Below are 17,473 nucleotides of genomic sequence, written 5' to 3' on the forward strand. Positions count from 1 at the left end.
CAGGGAGAGAGAATGACTGATTACACAGAAAAACACAGTAAAAGTACTTGAAACACCGCCATTTTCTGATGAACATGATACCTGCTGTGTGTGTAGGTGCTGTATTTCTTGTCCTTCAGAGAGTGCAGGTCAGCCTCTGCGCTGTGACTGTGGTGCAGCAGGCTGGCACTCAGCTGCAAAATGGGTGCGTCTGCCTGGTGGGAGTGTGTGTGTGAGTATGTGCTGTCAGGTGGAAACAGGTCAGGGGGGTAACTGTGGTCGTCACCTCCCCCCTGGCTGTCTCGCTGGTAGGGTGGAGCGGACTGGAGACTGGCCTGGTCAGAGTCAATAGAGTAGATCTTGGATCCTCCGCCCCCACCTCCTCCTCCTCCCCCACCCCTCTTCCTCAACTGATTGATAGGCTTGAATCCACCCCTCGCCCCCATGGAATCAGAATCTTTGTGTGATGGCGGCCGGCTTGAGCACTCTGAGATGTCAGAGTGCGGTGGCTCTTCAGGCAGGTAGCGCTGGCTCTTCATTGGTGGAGGTCCAGGTCCAGAACCTGGGGTGGGGCTTGGGCCGGAGCCTGGAGATACGACAGTCGGCTGGGTCTTCAGTGTCTCCACACTTTTCTTCCACAAGGCTCGAGGTTTTGATGCAGAGCAGGCCGGCCCAGTGAGGCGGGCCTTGCCGTTGTCGTTGGTAATTGACAGCTGAGGCTTGTTGGGGCTGGTTTGGAGAGTGGGGGCTTTTTGTTGCGTAGGAAACGGCGCAGCGTTGTTGAGGAGGTTTTTGTGTCGCCCGGACAATGACAGGAAACTCTGCGGACCAGCGGCGTTGCTATAGAGACCAGGACCCTTCGGGGGCAGACTATGGAGTGAGTTACCTAGGAGACAAGGAGAGATGCACCTCAGCTAACAGATACAACAGATGGATGTTCGGATGGATGCTCAACCAGGTAACTGATACAATATCATCAGGCCTGGCACGCTGTGTGTGCCATCTAATGTCTTTCTAATCATAAAGTGAGCTTGTACATGACAGTCAATAAGATTACAATCTGGATCCCACAACAAGGTGAAGGAAGTCACCTTCAGATCTGCATAGGTAGACGGTATAGAAAGTCAGAGTAACCTCTGTACGTGTGAGCAGTCCTGTCACAGTTTAGCTGCCATGTTTAGCTGCTCTGTGACAGTCCAATCTATGAGCTTTGTTATAAATGTTATTCAAATATACGCTGTATTTTACTGTGTGTAACAGAGTTATAGTACCTTTCCCTGTCATCACATCAAGGATGCTTGGCTGCAGGAGGACAGTGTTGCGTTTGGGAGAAGACAAAGCCATGGACTTGGCAGACTTGAGCAGATGCAGCATGTTGGCTTGAGGACTGAAGTCGAGCTCAGGAGTCTTTTTCTTCATATCTATATGAACGCCATGGATACAGCTCCAAATGCCCTGAGAGGAAGAAAGGAGAGGAGAAAAAAAAGAAAAAGAAAAGGAAGGGAGAGGAGAGGAGAGGAGAGACATGAGAGATAATAGAAGTGAATTCCCAACTCAGTGACTTCACAAAAAGAAAGTTCAAACATGGCACAACACTCATTTCCTTGCACGGTAAATTAAGAGAGACCTCTGCATCCTTTTCTCTGGTGCGTTTCTTGCAAACCTTAACCTCATTTTGTTTTGTAATGTGTCTAGAAGAGATAATCTCCGCTTTTTTCAGATGAACTGCTTGCAGAGGCGCCGGGAAAATTAAATTTAGGTGATGATGTCACTGGAGGGGGCCGTTGAGTGCAAGGAGATGTTATTCCTGAAGCCACTTAACCTCCAGTATCGCTGCTGTAACGGCATGTGCATACAGAGAGACAGACACACACACACACACACACACACACACACACACTCATCCACGCACACACACACGCACACACATCATACTCTTTGTAAAACACTTAATGTGTGAAATGCTGCTCGTCTGGAATAAAAGCCCTGCCGAACACAGAGACATGACATATGAATAATGAAAGAATGGTCTGTCTGGGTGTGCCCATTTCTGTTGTGAGTGTGTGTGTGTGTGTGTGTGTGTCTATTAAGGTTTGTGCGTGTGTGTACATCTGTCTGTCTGCCCTGTGTGTGTGTGTGTGTGTGTGCGTGTGTGTTTGTGTGTGGTCAAGTCTGTCCCTCACCTCACCGCACCTGCATATGTGTTACCATTTTTAACTTTGCTAGACCAGACTGGTGTATCTGTGTGTGGGTGAGAGAGGGATACAGAGAGAGCTTTGTGTGCGTATATATATATATATATATATATATATATATATATATATATATATATATACACGAGTGTGTGTCCACATCATCCTCTTAGCTGTTTGATTCCTCTATCCCGCCGTCCATACGCACAGCAGTAAATTCATCTCTACTGCAGCTGGGCTCTATAATCACACTATCCCCCCTTTCCTCTTTTATCACACACACACAATCCCAGATTCCTTCTATATCTTAACAGTGACTATTGTGTGTGTGTTTCACACACACACAAACGTCCAGAGATTTGTATTTCTGCTTAACTGTATCAATCTGAAGAGTTTCAGAGACATTTCAGGCATTCACACGACTAAAAGTCCCTTTTTTGCCATTCCTGTTCACATTTTTAGCGCATCTGAAGAACCATGAAGATTACGCAAATGAGACAGATAAAGGATTTAAAACCGACTGCTTTGTTTGAGATGCATTTTTTTGCGCACAACAAGGCAGCAACAGAGTAATCGTTTTTGTAACTTACTGTGGGATGTTTGAATTGATGTTGTTAAACACCACAAAGGCTTGACGGCTGTCTTCAGAGTCGTAATAATGTGCAGAGTTTTTTTCCCTCTTATTTTTCTGCTTCAGTGTGGAGCCGCGTTGACACAATTTGCAAATACAGTTAAGTTTTGTTTCTCTTGATGATTCTCTGTGTGTTTTGCCCACTCTGGCTTTATCTCATTCTCGTTTAGAGTAGTCTGCAAGTCAGCTTTACTTTTTAAATGTCAATAACAATACAAGAAATTCCCATCCCGAGTCCTAATATTGATATTGCAAGAATTAGCGCTTTTTTACAAACTGAATCAATGCTGTATATCAGTTGTTGCACTCTTGGGGGTGGCGTTCAGCACTGAAGATTCTCAGTGAGGGGGCAAAAAACGGTACCCAGGAACCAAAACTGGACCATGTTCCTGCAGGTAAGGTTCCTGAGAGGTTGCCGCAGTGGAGAGCGGTTACAGGATGCATTTCCTTTGCCTCACCCTGCTGATAGTGAAGAGCAGACCCGGCCTCCCAGAGCAGACTCCAGTGAAGCAGTATCTCAGCCTCCAGTAGAAAAGGTGCTCAGAGATGAAGGTGAGGATGGAGAGGCCCATTGCTGTGGCCAGCATGTAGAAGACACCCGCCATGTTGTCCACATCCAGCTGGCTGGACATCACCTCATTCTTCTCATTGTGGCAGATCCCAGTCAGCCACTGGGCCTCCAGCTCCTCCATCTCACCTGTTGGAAACATGGAGAAAAAGGCGAAGGTTTAAGTTGGCAGCAGATAGCGGTGAGCAATGGCGGAAAAGGAATGGAAGCAGGGAGAGGCGAAAAAGAGAGGGAGGGGATGGGCGGTAGAGGGAATAAGAGAGATATGGTGGGAAAAAGGGCGTATCATTACGAGGGAAGATGGAGAGGAGAAGGGAGGAGGGGAGAGAGGTGAAGTGGTAAATAGATTGTAATGGAAAGGAGACAGGAGGTGGAGTGAAAAAGTGGTTGTAGGAGGAGGGAGGAGAATTGATAGTGATGGAGTGATAAGGAAAGATGGGAGGAATTATTATTGGAGTGTGCTTGTGTGTCGCATGCGCATGCGGGTCTTTGCCCTGAATAAAAAGGCCGGGTGTGAAGCGAAGCGCTTTAGTGGTTTCAGCAGTTTGATTTCTGTCTGACTTCTTCCATTCGCACCATCTCACAGCTTATTATACTGAACAATCTGGAGGAGTAAACATACCAGGACACGGTGGACACACACACACACACGCGCACACACACACGCACGCACACACACACACACACGCACACACACACACACACACACACACACACACACACACACACACACAGAGTAATGATGATGAAATGGTGTGTTAAGACTAGCCCCTGATAGCTTTCTGACTGAGGGAGGGAGGAGGGAGGGAGAGTGTTGGGGGATGGGGAGGAAGGAGGGAAAGCTGAGCAATGGCACAAGTGTAATCACACTAAAGGCCTGGAACAACTTAGAAATTTAAACTTCAAGGCAGTGTGACTGAAATGTGCAGAATGTGGGTGCCTACGAGTGTCTCACCATCGCCTATGATGCCCAGTATGGCCAGATCAACCAGGCGTTTCCAGTAGGATCCTTTCTGCAGGGCGATACCATAACCTGTGGTGGCAAAGATGTAACCGCTGCCGATGGTGACCAGCTTACAGCCGTCGTCTCTGCCCGCCATGTAGTTCAGCACCGCAGCATCGTAGATGAAAGCATCCAGCTTTCTGTAAGGGAACCACACATTCTGGATTTACTATCTAGAACAGGAGTTTCTGGCCTCTGGGTTGGGACCCCTTAAAGGGTTGCATGATAAATCAACGGTGTGACAATATACAACACACAACATATTTCTGCCACCCAAATTTAGGTATTAGGTGTATTTCTTCTCACTTTTCTGAAATATATCTAAAAACAATTTAGATAAAAAAACTCTCGTCTCTGTCTGTGAAATATGAAGCTAAAGCCATTGGGCTGCTAGCTTAGCAAACAAACCATGTATGTAGGAGTTTGTTGCAGATTCTGGACAGAGCCAGGCTACCTGCTTCAGTCTGTTTCCAGTCTCTTAGGCTATCCTAAGCTAACTCGCTGCTGGCTGTAGCTTCATAGTTAATGAAGGGAAACATTGTTCTGTCTTGTGACTCTGGATGTTTTTTCTCAATGCAAATCTATTTCAATGGAAAAATCTTTTAGATTTAGAACGAATTTGGGGTTTGTGTTCATTTGATGGTAAAAGAGGACTACCTGATCCATCAGGCCTTAGTATTGAAGACCACAACACTACTACTGAGCCCAATGGACTGGACTTGTTCTGTGACTGAGAGCACTCTCCGGTGTGCATGCTGGCACACTCACAGGAGGATGTCTTTGTTCGCACTGAGCTATAATCTTTTTCTCGCAGGTTTTGCCATTATTCTGACATGACAAGCTGAATTCAACCTAAGAAACCGCAATTTGTATCTGACGCGACAATCCCCTTATGTGGGTCTGATACATCTGAGCTCAGCAAAAACTGAAGCTGATGTATGACTGTTAACCAAACACAATGTAACAAGAAGCTGATATCACCAGCTTATATGGCAGCAAAACCCTGTTCATTATGAGCAAAGAAAACGGTTCTATATATATCAATGACTCCACCCTGGTACAAAGCAATCCCCCTGGGTCCCCTCCATGCTAGATATGTATGCATTAATATGAAACACTTTGAATTAAACTGTTCACCAAAGGGCATATGTTAAATGCAGTCATTTAATCTCTGTTGTTTGATAACTGCACAGATAATTTCAGACTATTCATTCATTTAAATGCATACAGAACTTGAAAACAATATACTGTGTATTCATTTTAAACGTGTATTTCGTGTCACAGCGTATTTCATGACTTGACGGAAATTTTGACTACAACTCCAACTTTCTTCAGCGTAAACAAACAATCTTGCTGAAGAACTAAATTAAACACTGATGATTCTGCTGAACACATTAATTATACAGTTTTGATGCTGTATAAACAATGCCAAACACATGAGATATGAGAAACAAACCTTTTCTATTTGATGTGTTGTATCAATGAAGTAATTGCGAGAGAGGGAAAAGGAAAAAGTAAATTTATATTTGGAGAAAATACCCTAAAGATCAAAGCGCGCAAAACTAATGAACAAATAAAAGCACTGCAGCCATCCCTCCATTAGTGTGCGTTTAGGAGGGAGAATAAAGGTAGCAAACTCCAGAACAAATTACACTCTCCCTGTTTTGGCAGCTCCCTCTTTCCAGCAGCAACAAGACTCAATAATGAGCACTTGCAGACAGTCTGCATTTTACCGTCAGTGACAGAAACACTGAGCACAGTTACTGCAGCATTTTAGCATGAGCTAGTGCTGGGCCCCATGGGGCCGGGCTTCTGTGTGATGCAATGTCTTTTTTGTTTGTTTTCACATGTTCTTAAGCATATAGCCTGTCTGCAAACAGAATTACCCTCTCAGGTATAATAAATCTCAACCTGATGTGAGTCGACTTGACAAGTTTACAGTACCCAGTCTTGAGGCTGACCAGCGCATCCTGGACGCCACTCTGATGGTATTTGGTCATGTACTGATGCATATCTGGATAGTTCTTCCTGATGTTACGCTCGGTGCTGCCGTTTGGAACTGTCCCGAAGCGAAATGGAGGGGAATAGGAGTATGGACTCTGGAACTGGAGGGAAAGAAGGAAAAGAGCAGAAGAAAGGCAGATTGTTTAAAGCGTGGAATTGACAGGCGGGGACAGTAGCACGGAAAAAGAAAAGAAGAAGAAAAAATCAAAACAAAGGCGCTAAAACACAAACAGCATGAGTGAGAGACAGCAAGAAGAGACACAGTAAGAGAAAAAGGAAGAGGAGAAAAGGAGTCCAAGTAAGAGAGGGAACAAAAGTGTTAAAGTGAAGGAGAGACACATAGAGAGGAGGAGAGAGGAGGAGTAGAGAGTGACAAGAAGAGACAGAGGAGAGAGGAGGGAGAGACAGTGGAGTGGACTCATCAGTCATCATCATTGTGTGTCCAGTCTAGCGTAAGACTGGCTAGGGTTCTGCTGACACTGCCAGCCTCTGCAAACGACACACACACACACACACACACACACACTTCCAAAAACAAACACGCACACCCGTCTTTGATCTATGCAGCCTGCGTGTGTGTGAGTCTGTGTGCGCCCCTGGGTCTGCTGTGCTGGCAGTGTTAGTGTGGTGACAGCTACGGCCAGAGGGTTTGGGCTGTTGAAGCCCAAGGGCGCTCCCTGGAGAGTCCTGTCTGGCCGCAGGGCTGGCATCCATTACAAGAGCAACCCTGACTGTGAATGCGTTTAGCTTCTTCTGTGTGTGTGTGTGTGTGTGTGTGTGTTTCTGCCATGTCCATATGTGTGAAATCCCACCTTCTTGTCAGACAGTCCAGTGACTTGGTCCACAAACTCTTCCTGGATCATGAAGGCGGCCAGGTTGGCAGTGTAGGAGGCCAGGAAGATGACGGCAAAGAAAGCCCACACTGATACGATGAACTTACTGGTGGTGCCCTTTGGGTTCTGCACGGGCACAGAGTTGTTGAACACCAGTCCCCACAGCAGCCATATGGCCTTACCGATGGTGAATGATGGTCCATGTGGGTCTGAGAGCGAGAGGCAGGGGAGCAGAGGGAGAAATCAATGTGCTGAGGGACCAAGAAAGGCCAAGGCAGGTAAACCTTAAACTCACATTTTCAGATGGAAAAATGCTGAAAAGCATCATTACAGTGCCTCTATTTTTTGAACATCATCATACATTCCACTTTTTTTTTTACAACAAAAAATCTTCCAAAAGAAAAGTTAAAACAAATAGTCCTAAGATCTAGTTTGAGGGCATCATGCTTTCATTAGAGAGGTGACATTGTGATAAAATGTGACAGTATTTCTTAATTCTGTATTCATGCTCACACATTACTCATTTGCTTGGGTTACAAACATAATCAATAGCTGAAAACCAGAACTTCTTTTGGTCAGCTAGATCGACCTTGATTCAAAGCCATAAACTAATGATGTAAGTAAACCACTGTACAACCGAATCCAACTAATGTCTTCCAGAAAATAAGACAGAACACAATTTGGTTTTCCAGCCGTGAGCACTAATGCACAGTGAAGCAAACTCCAAATGGGAATCAATAATGTTTCATACTTGGGCGTTCTAATATCCGAATGGTTAAGCCGTATATCACATTATCATCCATGTTTCGACACACAGATCCCTCTCTCCCCCTTTGTCTCCCTTCGTTTCTTGTGTAGCTCTATAATGCACCACAGCCCAACCTCCAATATTTTGGGAAACACACTTATTTGCTTTCTTACTTTCTCTCTTCCAAAGATTTAGGTGAGAAAGTTGATACCACTTTCAAGTCTGTACAGTAAATATTGTGCAGGAACCAGCAGCCAGTTAGCTTATCGTAGCATAAAGACTGGAAGTCAGGAAAGTCAGAACTTCAGTGAAGTTAGAAAGTCAGTGAAGTTACTGCTGGGACATTTATATATGTGTGTGTGTGTGTATATATATATATATATATATACACACACACACACACACTTATATATATATATATAATGTGTTCATTAGTGACCTTTAGAGGTGCTGCTGGATGGATTTTATTATTGCTGGATAGAGCTATGCTAGTGCTAAGATAACAGATACATGGCTGCTAGCTCTGCCTTCATATTTACTGCACAGACATGAGAGCGATATGAATCTTCTCATTTAACTCCTGGAAAGAAAGCAAATATGTTGAACGGCTATTCTATACATACACGCATACACTGTTCTCCTGGATTTGTAAAAGTGAAACAGATAGAATAGTTTTACTGCTGCTGAATCAGCGTGTAAGATGAAAAATTAGCAAACTTGACACACTGTTTAGCTACAAGGAAATTCAAAGAAAATTCATGTGCTACACCTGGATTTGGCCTTTAGCTCATTTAAATGTTAAATGAATCTAAAATGTAATTTTGTGTGCACACAACATTAATTCACAGATTCGCAGCCAGCAGTGCAGCTCCAGGTTCTGATTTCTGATGATGCCTCAGATTACAGTGCTGGTGACTAGCTTTGGGAAGGGCATTGCTAATGCTCTGTAGCATTAAATGAACCATCTAAAGTCAGAGTAATAACAGGTCACTTCTTTTGTTCCAGGGGAAACTTAGAGTTGCGCTTCTTGCTCTGGGGAGGAATGAGTGGTGTGATACTCCTGATCGTGTGTGTGTAAACCTACCTTTGCCTTGGGCTAAGTTGCGGTTGAAGCCCAGCGGACTGACAAACTCAAAGAGGAAGACGGCGATGGCTGTGACGATGAGCAGCATCACAAACATCATCACCCAAACTGATGCACTGAAAGGCTCTGAGAGGAAGGAGAAAGAAAGAGGGAGAGAGTTAAAGAGACACGAGTACATAAGACACTGTGGTGGAGCAGGAGATGCATGAAAAGTGAGGGACGCAGAGAAGGAGGAGACAGACTCAATAAAGGAGAACAGGGATGAGGGGGAGATAAAGCGAGGAAAAGATGATAGAGAAGACACAGAGAAGGGGAGAAAGGGAGAAAGACGGAGTGAGAGAGGAGGCAGGGAGGGGAGGAGAGGGAGAGTTAGTCACAGAGAGTTTGACGGAGCACATTTCCATATTTCTCATTATTCCCTTGGATGAGAGCTGAGAGAGGGAGAGGCCTGGGGCGGGGGAGATGGTAGAGGAAGGGGGGAGAGAGAAGGAGAGAGAGAGAGACAGAGGGGGAGAGGGAAGAATCAAACTCCAAGTGATCTGATGTGCCCTGCTGTGGGCATGTGTATGTGATCTACTTGTGTGCAATCTGTGCACATGTGTGTGTGGGTCTGCATGTGTTTGGTGTGTAGCAGGGCAGGAGTTCAGAGAGCGGGATGAGTGCCAGAGACGCTGAACCCAGACAAATTATATGTATGTGTGTGTGTGTGTGTGTGTCACTATATGTGTAAGTATGTGACTGCCAGGGTTAGCCAACCCTGAGAGATTGTGCACTGAGGTGCCTCTAATATGAGTGCGAGAGATACTGAACCGTCACTGATACCCTGGCCCAGGCTCAATACACACACTCACTCACACACACACGCACACACACACACACACACACACACACACATACAGACATAAATACAATTCATTTTCATATAAACACACACACACTAAGCATTCACCCCTTAACATACAGTACCCACAGCCAAAGCACACTCATTCCCCACACACCCTTGATTTAATACACAAATGTCCTAATATATTCCCGCCGTGTCACACATATTTTTTTTCCCCACACACACACTCATAGTGACACATGGTTTGATACACAGCGACCAACACACGCATGGTCCAATACATCCCCTCGCTCTCCGTCTCGCTCCAATGACAATACAAGACATTAGGCGAGCTCAGAGGAGCGCTTCAGTTTCTAGTCATCTGAACAACTGGAGGAAGAGGAGGAGGAGGAGGAGAAGAGAGGAGAGTATGAAGAATGCTTTGTCTGAGCTGACTTTTCAAAAAACAGCTGGCACACTCCACTTCCTCTGCTCTGCTGGAAATATTAATGTGCTGAGGGTGTTGAGGCCCAGATAAAGTCAGGGTACAAGTGGAATTTGGCCAGCATACACTGCCTGAATAAAATATTCCATTTTATGTGAGAGATTTTGCCAACATGTAAGCACCTCCCTTTTTCCTGCTCCCCCATCACTGGGGGGACAGACAGAGAAAAAGAAGAAAGGAAAAAAAGGGGGAAATTCATGGTTGAGGAAGGGAAAAGGAAAGATAGATTTACCGAGGAAGGCAGAAGGAGAGACAGTCCCATTGCTACGAGACACCATGACGCTGATGCCAGTCTCCACAAAGGGCACGGAGAAGTCAATGACCTCTGACCTTTCCTCATTGATGGTCAGTGAACCGACTGCCATCACTGCCTTCTTATACACCACCTGGTAGACAGAGAGAACAACAGTTTGAGTGTGTGACTCACTACACACACTGGCAGAAATGAATAAAGTGAGTTCTGTAAATATTTGGACATCATCAGATAATCCCTCTTTGACATCGTCCTCCTTTTTACTTTGGATATGAAATATCACAGTGACTGAGGGTATAAGCGCAGAATGTCATCTGTAGTTGGAGGGCATTTTCAGCCATATCAGATGAAAAGTAAAAAAAATACAGCTGTCTTTTTCATAGTGCCACCATTTCTGGATGTTTGAATGTCTTCTGACAGTCAGAAATTCTGCTTATACAGATGTAATTTTCAGTAGGTAGTAAAATTTTACATTTTTTACAGATTTAATTGTCTACAGGCCTCTAGTGGTCTGCTCCCATAAACATTACTATAATCTATGGATCATATTGTCAGGTTCCATTATCAGAAGTTTTACGTATCAGTTTCAACCTTTAAGGATTTTACTGTGGCAGCACTTAGCTTTCATTTAATCTAACTGAATAAATAATTTCCAGGAAAGATAAATGGTAGCAATCAAGTGAGCCTCGAGGCATTCTGCCCCTGTTGTAGAGTAATCTGTACTCTTAAACTGGAAATGTCACTGAATGTATAAATTACAGGTGTATAGTTAAAGAGTGTGACTTAATGATGACAAATTAGCGCTTTGTGGTACCTCACAAGTGAACGTGTTTGACAATATAAACCTTTTCCTGGCCTAGAGACAAACATTAATCATAGAAACTTTTCAGTCAGTGTCAGAAAACATTAAATCTTATATATTGTTGTCTAGAATTAAAAAATCAGTGAACGAATATGTATACAGTACAAATGATAGCAGCTTTCAGTCCTGTCTTTTAAGGCTTGGTGGTGAGGTAACACCTTTGTTTACAACTGGGTCACAAATTGCAGCTTTAAAGGATAAGTCTGGTGATTCATATTTTTCTTTAAGTCAGCAAATCCCAAGAAAAGACCAAAACCAACGATGAATTGATTTTTCTAATGTATTGTGTCTGTATCCAATGCCTGAGATGGCTTATTCCTCTGTGCCACAGACCTCCATTGTTGTGTAAAAACTATTAAAAACACATCAGTGAGACAATAAATGGGTTTAGGGCTGAGGAATTTTTATGGCATTTGTTGACAATAAGAAATATACAATGACATCAGACATTTCCTTTAATTATTACATTTAGTTATAATTCCATGTAGAGTTCAACTGTAAGAAGGAACAAACAATATGGTCAGAATAAACACAGTGGTATTAGTGGCATTAGGGGCCATTCAGATGTTGCGACATTTGCACAAATTCATTATTTGCGTGTGTTGTAATGCAGCAAATGCACGGCAGGTCATGTGGCAAGAATTGACCAGTTTCACAGGACTTGCTTCACCTGTTCTGCCACAACAGGTTGAATGTAATGCAAAGGCACAGTTTGAAATTTTGATAAATACTGTACACTTAAATTCTTTCTCGGAGAGACTAAGATAAGAGGATCAATACCACTCTCATATCTGCCCATTAAATATGAGCCAGAACCCAGTTAGCTTAGCATAAATACTGGAAGCTAGTTGTAAGATGTGTTATTAGTAAGCTTTAGAGGTGCTGGTGGGTGGATTTTTGTACAGTTAGACAGAGCCAGGCAAGCTGTTTCCCCCGGTTTCCAGTGTTTATGCTAAACTAAGCTAATTGGCTGCTGGCAGCAGCTTCGTATTTACCACAGAAACATGGACTGGTACTGATCTTCTCATCTAACTCGGCAAGAAAGCAAATAAACGTATTTCCCAATAGTCAGACAGAAAGGCAGAGAGAAAGACTGACATGGTACTGAAGAAAGAGACAGACAGATAGGAAGTACCTCTCCAACCATGCCGTTCCACACGTTGTTGATCTTCTTGCCATGTTTCCCATTTGTGACCAGGTAAAGGTCATAAGTGAACTTGACGTTCCTTGCTATCTTCTTCAGAATGTCAATGCAGAAGCCCTTGCAGCACTGCTTAATGTAGGAACCACCTGACGTGCTGTTACTGCAACATACAGACAAACACAAACATATGCACAAACAATCAGGTCATATTTTTCATATTAGAGGACATTTTCAGTGGTTTAAAGGCGACTGTGTGAAGTGTGAGTGTAACTGTACTCTTGCTGCCTGCTTGTTCCACATCTGGTGATTCCATCAAACTGTAAAACTAGAATTATGACAGTGCAGAGTAACCATAAATACAGCTGAAGGGCAGAGAGAGCTTGTACGGTGTGTGAGAGTGTGTGTGTGTGTGTGTATGTGTGTTTCCCTGAGTGCCTGAAAACACAGGGGTACTGAGCAGATGCTGCTGGGCTTTAAATAGAGCTGGGCTGCGCAGAACAACCAACCCACATGATTAAAATATCAGCTGTCCTTTCCCTCGTCTCTCTCCTCATTCCTTTACGCTGTCCTTCTCTCCCTCCCTCCGCTGTTACTCTGATTCTGTCCGTAAGGAGGTACCTCTCCAAAACTCACAGTGCACCTACACACATACAGTCCCGGGCAAGTACACGAGCAGGATGCACAGAATGGAAACAGATGCTTAAGTAAACTTTTGTGACAGCCATCCCCAAGGACCTCGGAGCAGAGAACTTAACTAAAATGTAGGATCAAATGATTCTCATAACCTATTAAACCCTACCAGCATTTTCAAAAGTATTTCCATGAAAACTTTATTCCATTCCCGTGTCAGCCACCTCATGTAGCATAGAGTATATGGATTGGAACACTAACTCTGTGACCTTTTACTTCCCATTTCAGCTGACTCAAATTCAAGAGAAAGTTCATGAAGAACTGAGGAATTCATACGTGGAGAATGACTGTCAAAGAACTTAACCATCAAACGATTTAAAGATCTTTTAACAACAGTCAACTGTATCTGCAGCACAGCATAATGGTTGTGTGTGTGTGTGTGTGTGTGTGTGAGAGAGAGAGAGAGAGAGAAAGATAAAATAGTATACATGCATATGTGCTTGAGTCTACGTATGTACAGTATGTGCCCCAGGTGTTCTAATGCACACATAATATACACATTAGCTTTTCCCAGCTGAGCCCTCTCTGTGTCCTTATGTCACTATGTAAACACACACATACACACACACACACACACACACACACACACACACACACCACCAACAACAACAATAGACTCCCAGAGATACACATTCAACACATCTGCTTGACTCATGTCATACTTTTCTAACAACAAACACGCACAAATAAAATGGAAGTAGTGACTGCGTAAGCGTAGCACTTATGGATGGCTGGGTGTGTGTACGCTGTATGTACGCATGGGTGGCTGGACACAGAAACAACAAACGTAATGCAATTGAGGGCCTAGAAGAGACTAGTCATCGTGGCCTGTGACCACTCAAACTTCCCCAGCGATCGCTTTGGACACAGGTTGAGAAATCAGGTCACAAGTTCAACTTTGCTCTTGTGGTGATTCAGTTGGATAATTATGCGTGCCCACAGTGCTGCATTGTCATGACAACATGGATCAGAAACTGAATTGTTGTTGTGTTGCATCTCCCGTCTGTCTTCTTGAGTCCATCTGACACAAAAGCTTTTAATATGGTGGATTGTGTTTGTTAAAAAAATTTCATAAATCTTCAAAGAGAGTAATTACAGTTGAGTTTTTTGCACTTCCCCTGTGGCTAACAATGACCACCGTATCCTATCTTATCTTATTCTATCCCATCCTAATTGTGGTCCACAAAACTGTAACTGTTTTCTATTGTCTGATTCAGATTTTGACATTCATTGAAATGATGACAATAATGCTGTCAGTCATGGGTAGGTTATAATGAACAAAGATGAATTCTAGTTGTGCGTTTGAACTGTGTTGTGGCCAAGTGATGAACAATGCAGATACAGTACAGAGCCAGCCACAAATAAACCTGCAGCAATTGTGATTAATGTTGTTCATTGTCGACATTTGCAGAGAGAAGCTGCCTTGTCTTGTCATGGAGAGGCTTTTATTATGGAGTTCATATATGGCGGATAATTGGAGCAAAACCCAAGATGTCATAGAATCCAAGGGAAGTTTCTTTGAGAAAGTTTCCCTTTTACTGACTATTTGAGAAATATCTCTGGATTGTTTACACACTCAAGAAGGCCTGCAACATACTTCAGCCAGTATAAAAACACCTTTTAAGTTTTTTCAAAGGGAAAAGTCCAGTGTATTGTTTGACTAGTTATTGTTGACAGAAGGCTCTAAAGCTGATTTTTAAAAGCACAAGTCACATAAGTAGAGAAAAACTCAACTGATCTGAAATCTTTACCCACATATGATGGGACAAAAATCACAATCATAAAGTGAAATCATGAATTCAAGGCCTGAATTAATCTATAAATGGTTAATTTGTGAAAAAAAGGTTTTATCTATATAACATTTAGTTTCATTGTGATATGAATTTGAAATCTGTTTGCACCAATATACTAACAAAGGATGATTTAAGCCATTTAGCCCACTGCTGTTGTTGCAGCGGAGAAAAGTTATATAAATTCAGTGAGGTGGTGAGTGGGGAGGTGGGAAAAAAGTGTATATACACACAAGAATAATCACATCTAAAGAAGCAGCACAAGAAAGTCAATTTGTGAAATATTTCCGTTCCATTAGTGGATACGGTTATCACCAGCGACTTAGTGCACTGATAACAGATAGCAAAATATTCCTGAGATCCTGAAGTGATCATGTCAGATAAAGACACGCTGAAAATAAGCATAAAAAAACTCTAAATAAACAAATACAAGGGATCTTTTTTCAATAGCAGATGCAGAGGGAGGATATGGGAAATGGGGACATTCAGGGGAAAGAGGCATTTTTCACAATAGAAGATATGGAGTAAATCTGCTGTCCCGCCTGGAGTGGGAAGGACATTTCACTATTAGGGAGCAGTAGAAAGAGGAGTCAAGGCCAGGTGAAGCGATGACGTAGCCGCCGCAGGGAGTGGACAGCTAAGTGGCCGGTTGTAGCAGAGCACAGAGCACAGGCTGGCGGGTGCGGATAGACTATAACCTGCAGATACTGTATGCATTTGTATCTCCCTGATGAGCCTTCAGTGCCAGGACCAGAATTTAGAATTTGATGCAAGCAGCCACTGGCAGCCAGTGGGGAGGGAGGCGGGGTACAAACGAGGAGGCGACAAAGGGGAACTTGGGGAGGTTGAAGACAGGGCAGGCTGCAGCGTTGGATGGTTTGTAGCTGCTGAACAGAATACTTTACGAGCCTGGAGTGGTGGGAGCTGCAGCAGTCCAGATGGGAGATGACAAAAGGTTGGGCAGCGTCCCACATGAAACACCTTTTCATTTTCTGTCTCCAGGTACAGCTCAGGCTGGGATTTATTTATTTATTTCATTTACAGGAACACTTCACAGTTATAGACATAACTGTAAATATGCCGGAGTTGGCTAAAAGGTGAGTTTTTATTCCTGGTATGGAGACCAAAAAAGGCAATAAAGATTTAAATGTTACAAACACTGAACTGTGACCTTTAACGACTACTGAATACTGGAACAATTAATTTTTTGCATTGAAATATTTCACTTTAAGAACTATTTGTCTAAATTTATCTCGTTTCAATGCCCTCTTTGAAATTTCCAGCAGGTAATTATGAGTTGTGCAATTTACAGCTGGAACTGACAATTAACTTCATCACTGATTAATCTGTCCTTTATTTTCTCAGTTACAAGATTAATTGTTTGGTCTGCAGTCAGATAATAATGAAACAATGATTCCTTTTTGTTTTGTCTGTCCATGTGTCTAAAACCCAAAGATATTCTGCCTCAACTATCATATCCTCAGAACTGAAAGCTCGAGCAAGGGAATGTATTGGTATTTGACATGGACATTATTCAGTTATCAAAATAGTTGCCAATTAATTTCCTGTCCTTTGACTAATCAATGAATCAACTAATTGCTTCAACTCTAGTGCAATTTCAGAAAGTTCATTGTAGCTTTTACAAAGTCAGACAGAAAATTCAAATATCAAATCTCAAAGGGACTAAATTCCAAAAAATAAAGTCAGGCTGAGTTAACACAACAAAATTTAAGATGAAAAGATGGACTTGAAGTTTCGGATGATGCTCTGTTGGTCATATGATCAAAGAAAGAAAAGTTCAGAGTAGAGACTGGAAACCCTGCCAACTTGAATTTTACATCTGAATTTGTTGTTTGTTATTTTCAAAATAACTTGAAATCACCTCCTCGAAATTTCAACCACAGAAATACAGATGCTCACTGCAAATTTCAATTCAGTTCAGTGATATTCAAATTTCAGCCTCAAGTATAATTAAGTGTTCAGTTGTTTCAAATGGCTTCAGCCCTTTTTTGGTTCTATACCTGGTCACAATTATTAAATTTATTTAATAAATGTAAAAATGCTAACATTATTAAAATATCATACAAGCATGCAGAACATGAATAAGACGCATGTTAATGTTGAGAGACAATATGTACTATAGAGAATAACAATAAGCAGCATTACTAATTAGTAATTGTAATATTTAAAACAAGCAACACGTTCAGTACATCTAAAACAACACATGAATCACACTGAATTAATGGAATAATGAAACAAAGGCCACAATGGGAAACACAAGCAATTACAGTGGTAGCAGAAACAAAAATCAAGTACAACGACAGATTGGCATTAGCGAGCTGACAGCAACAGAGAGCGATTAAT

At 42.8% G+C, this 17,473-nt stretch overlaps 1 protein-coding gene across 1 annotated transcript in view; it reads right to left on the reverse strand.

The window, feature by feature from the left end:
* grin2ab (glutamate receptor, ionotropic, N-methyl D-aspartate 2A, b) overlaps window positions 1-17,473 on the reverse strand; it is an 84,856-nt gene that overhangs the window by 1,006 nt on the left and 66,377 nt on the right. The window contains exons 11-19 of the mRNA XM_041934290.1: window positions 12,621-12,789; window positions 10,603-10,756; window positions 9,043-9,168; window positions 7,190-7,419; window positions 6,318-6,478; window positions 4,326-4,513; window positions 3,261-3,499; window positions 1,251-1,434; window positions 82-865 (exon numbers count right to left, since the gene is read on the reverse strand). Of these exons, the coding sequence (XP_041790224.1) occupies window positions 82-865; window positions 1,251-1,434; window positions 3,261-3,499; window positions 4,326-4,513; window positions 6,318-6,478; window positions 7,190-7,419; window positions 9,043-9,168; window positions 10,603-10,756; window positions 12,621-12,789 (2,235 nt within the window). The remainder of the gene's footprint in view (window positions 1-81; window positions 866-1,250; window positions 1,435-3,260; window positions 3,500-4,325; window positions 4,514-6,317; window positions 6,479-7,189; window positions 7,420-9,042; window positions 9,169-10,602; window positions 10,757-12,620; window positions 12,790-17,473) is intronic.

This window comes from Chelmon rostratus, chromosome 3 (genome assembly GCF_017976325.1).
Source record: "Chelmon rostratus isolate fCheRos1 chromosome 3, fCheRos1.pri, whole genome shotgun sequence".
NCBI lineage: Eukaryota > Metazoa > Chordata > Actinopteri > Chaetodontiformes > Chaetodontidae > Chelmon > Chelmon rostratus.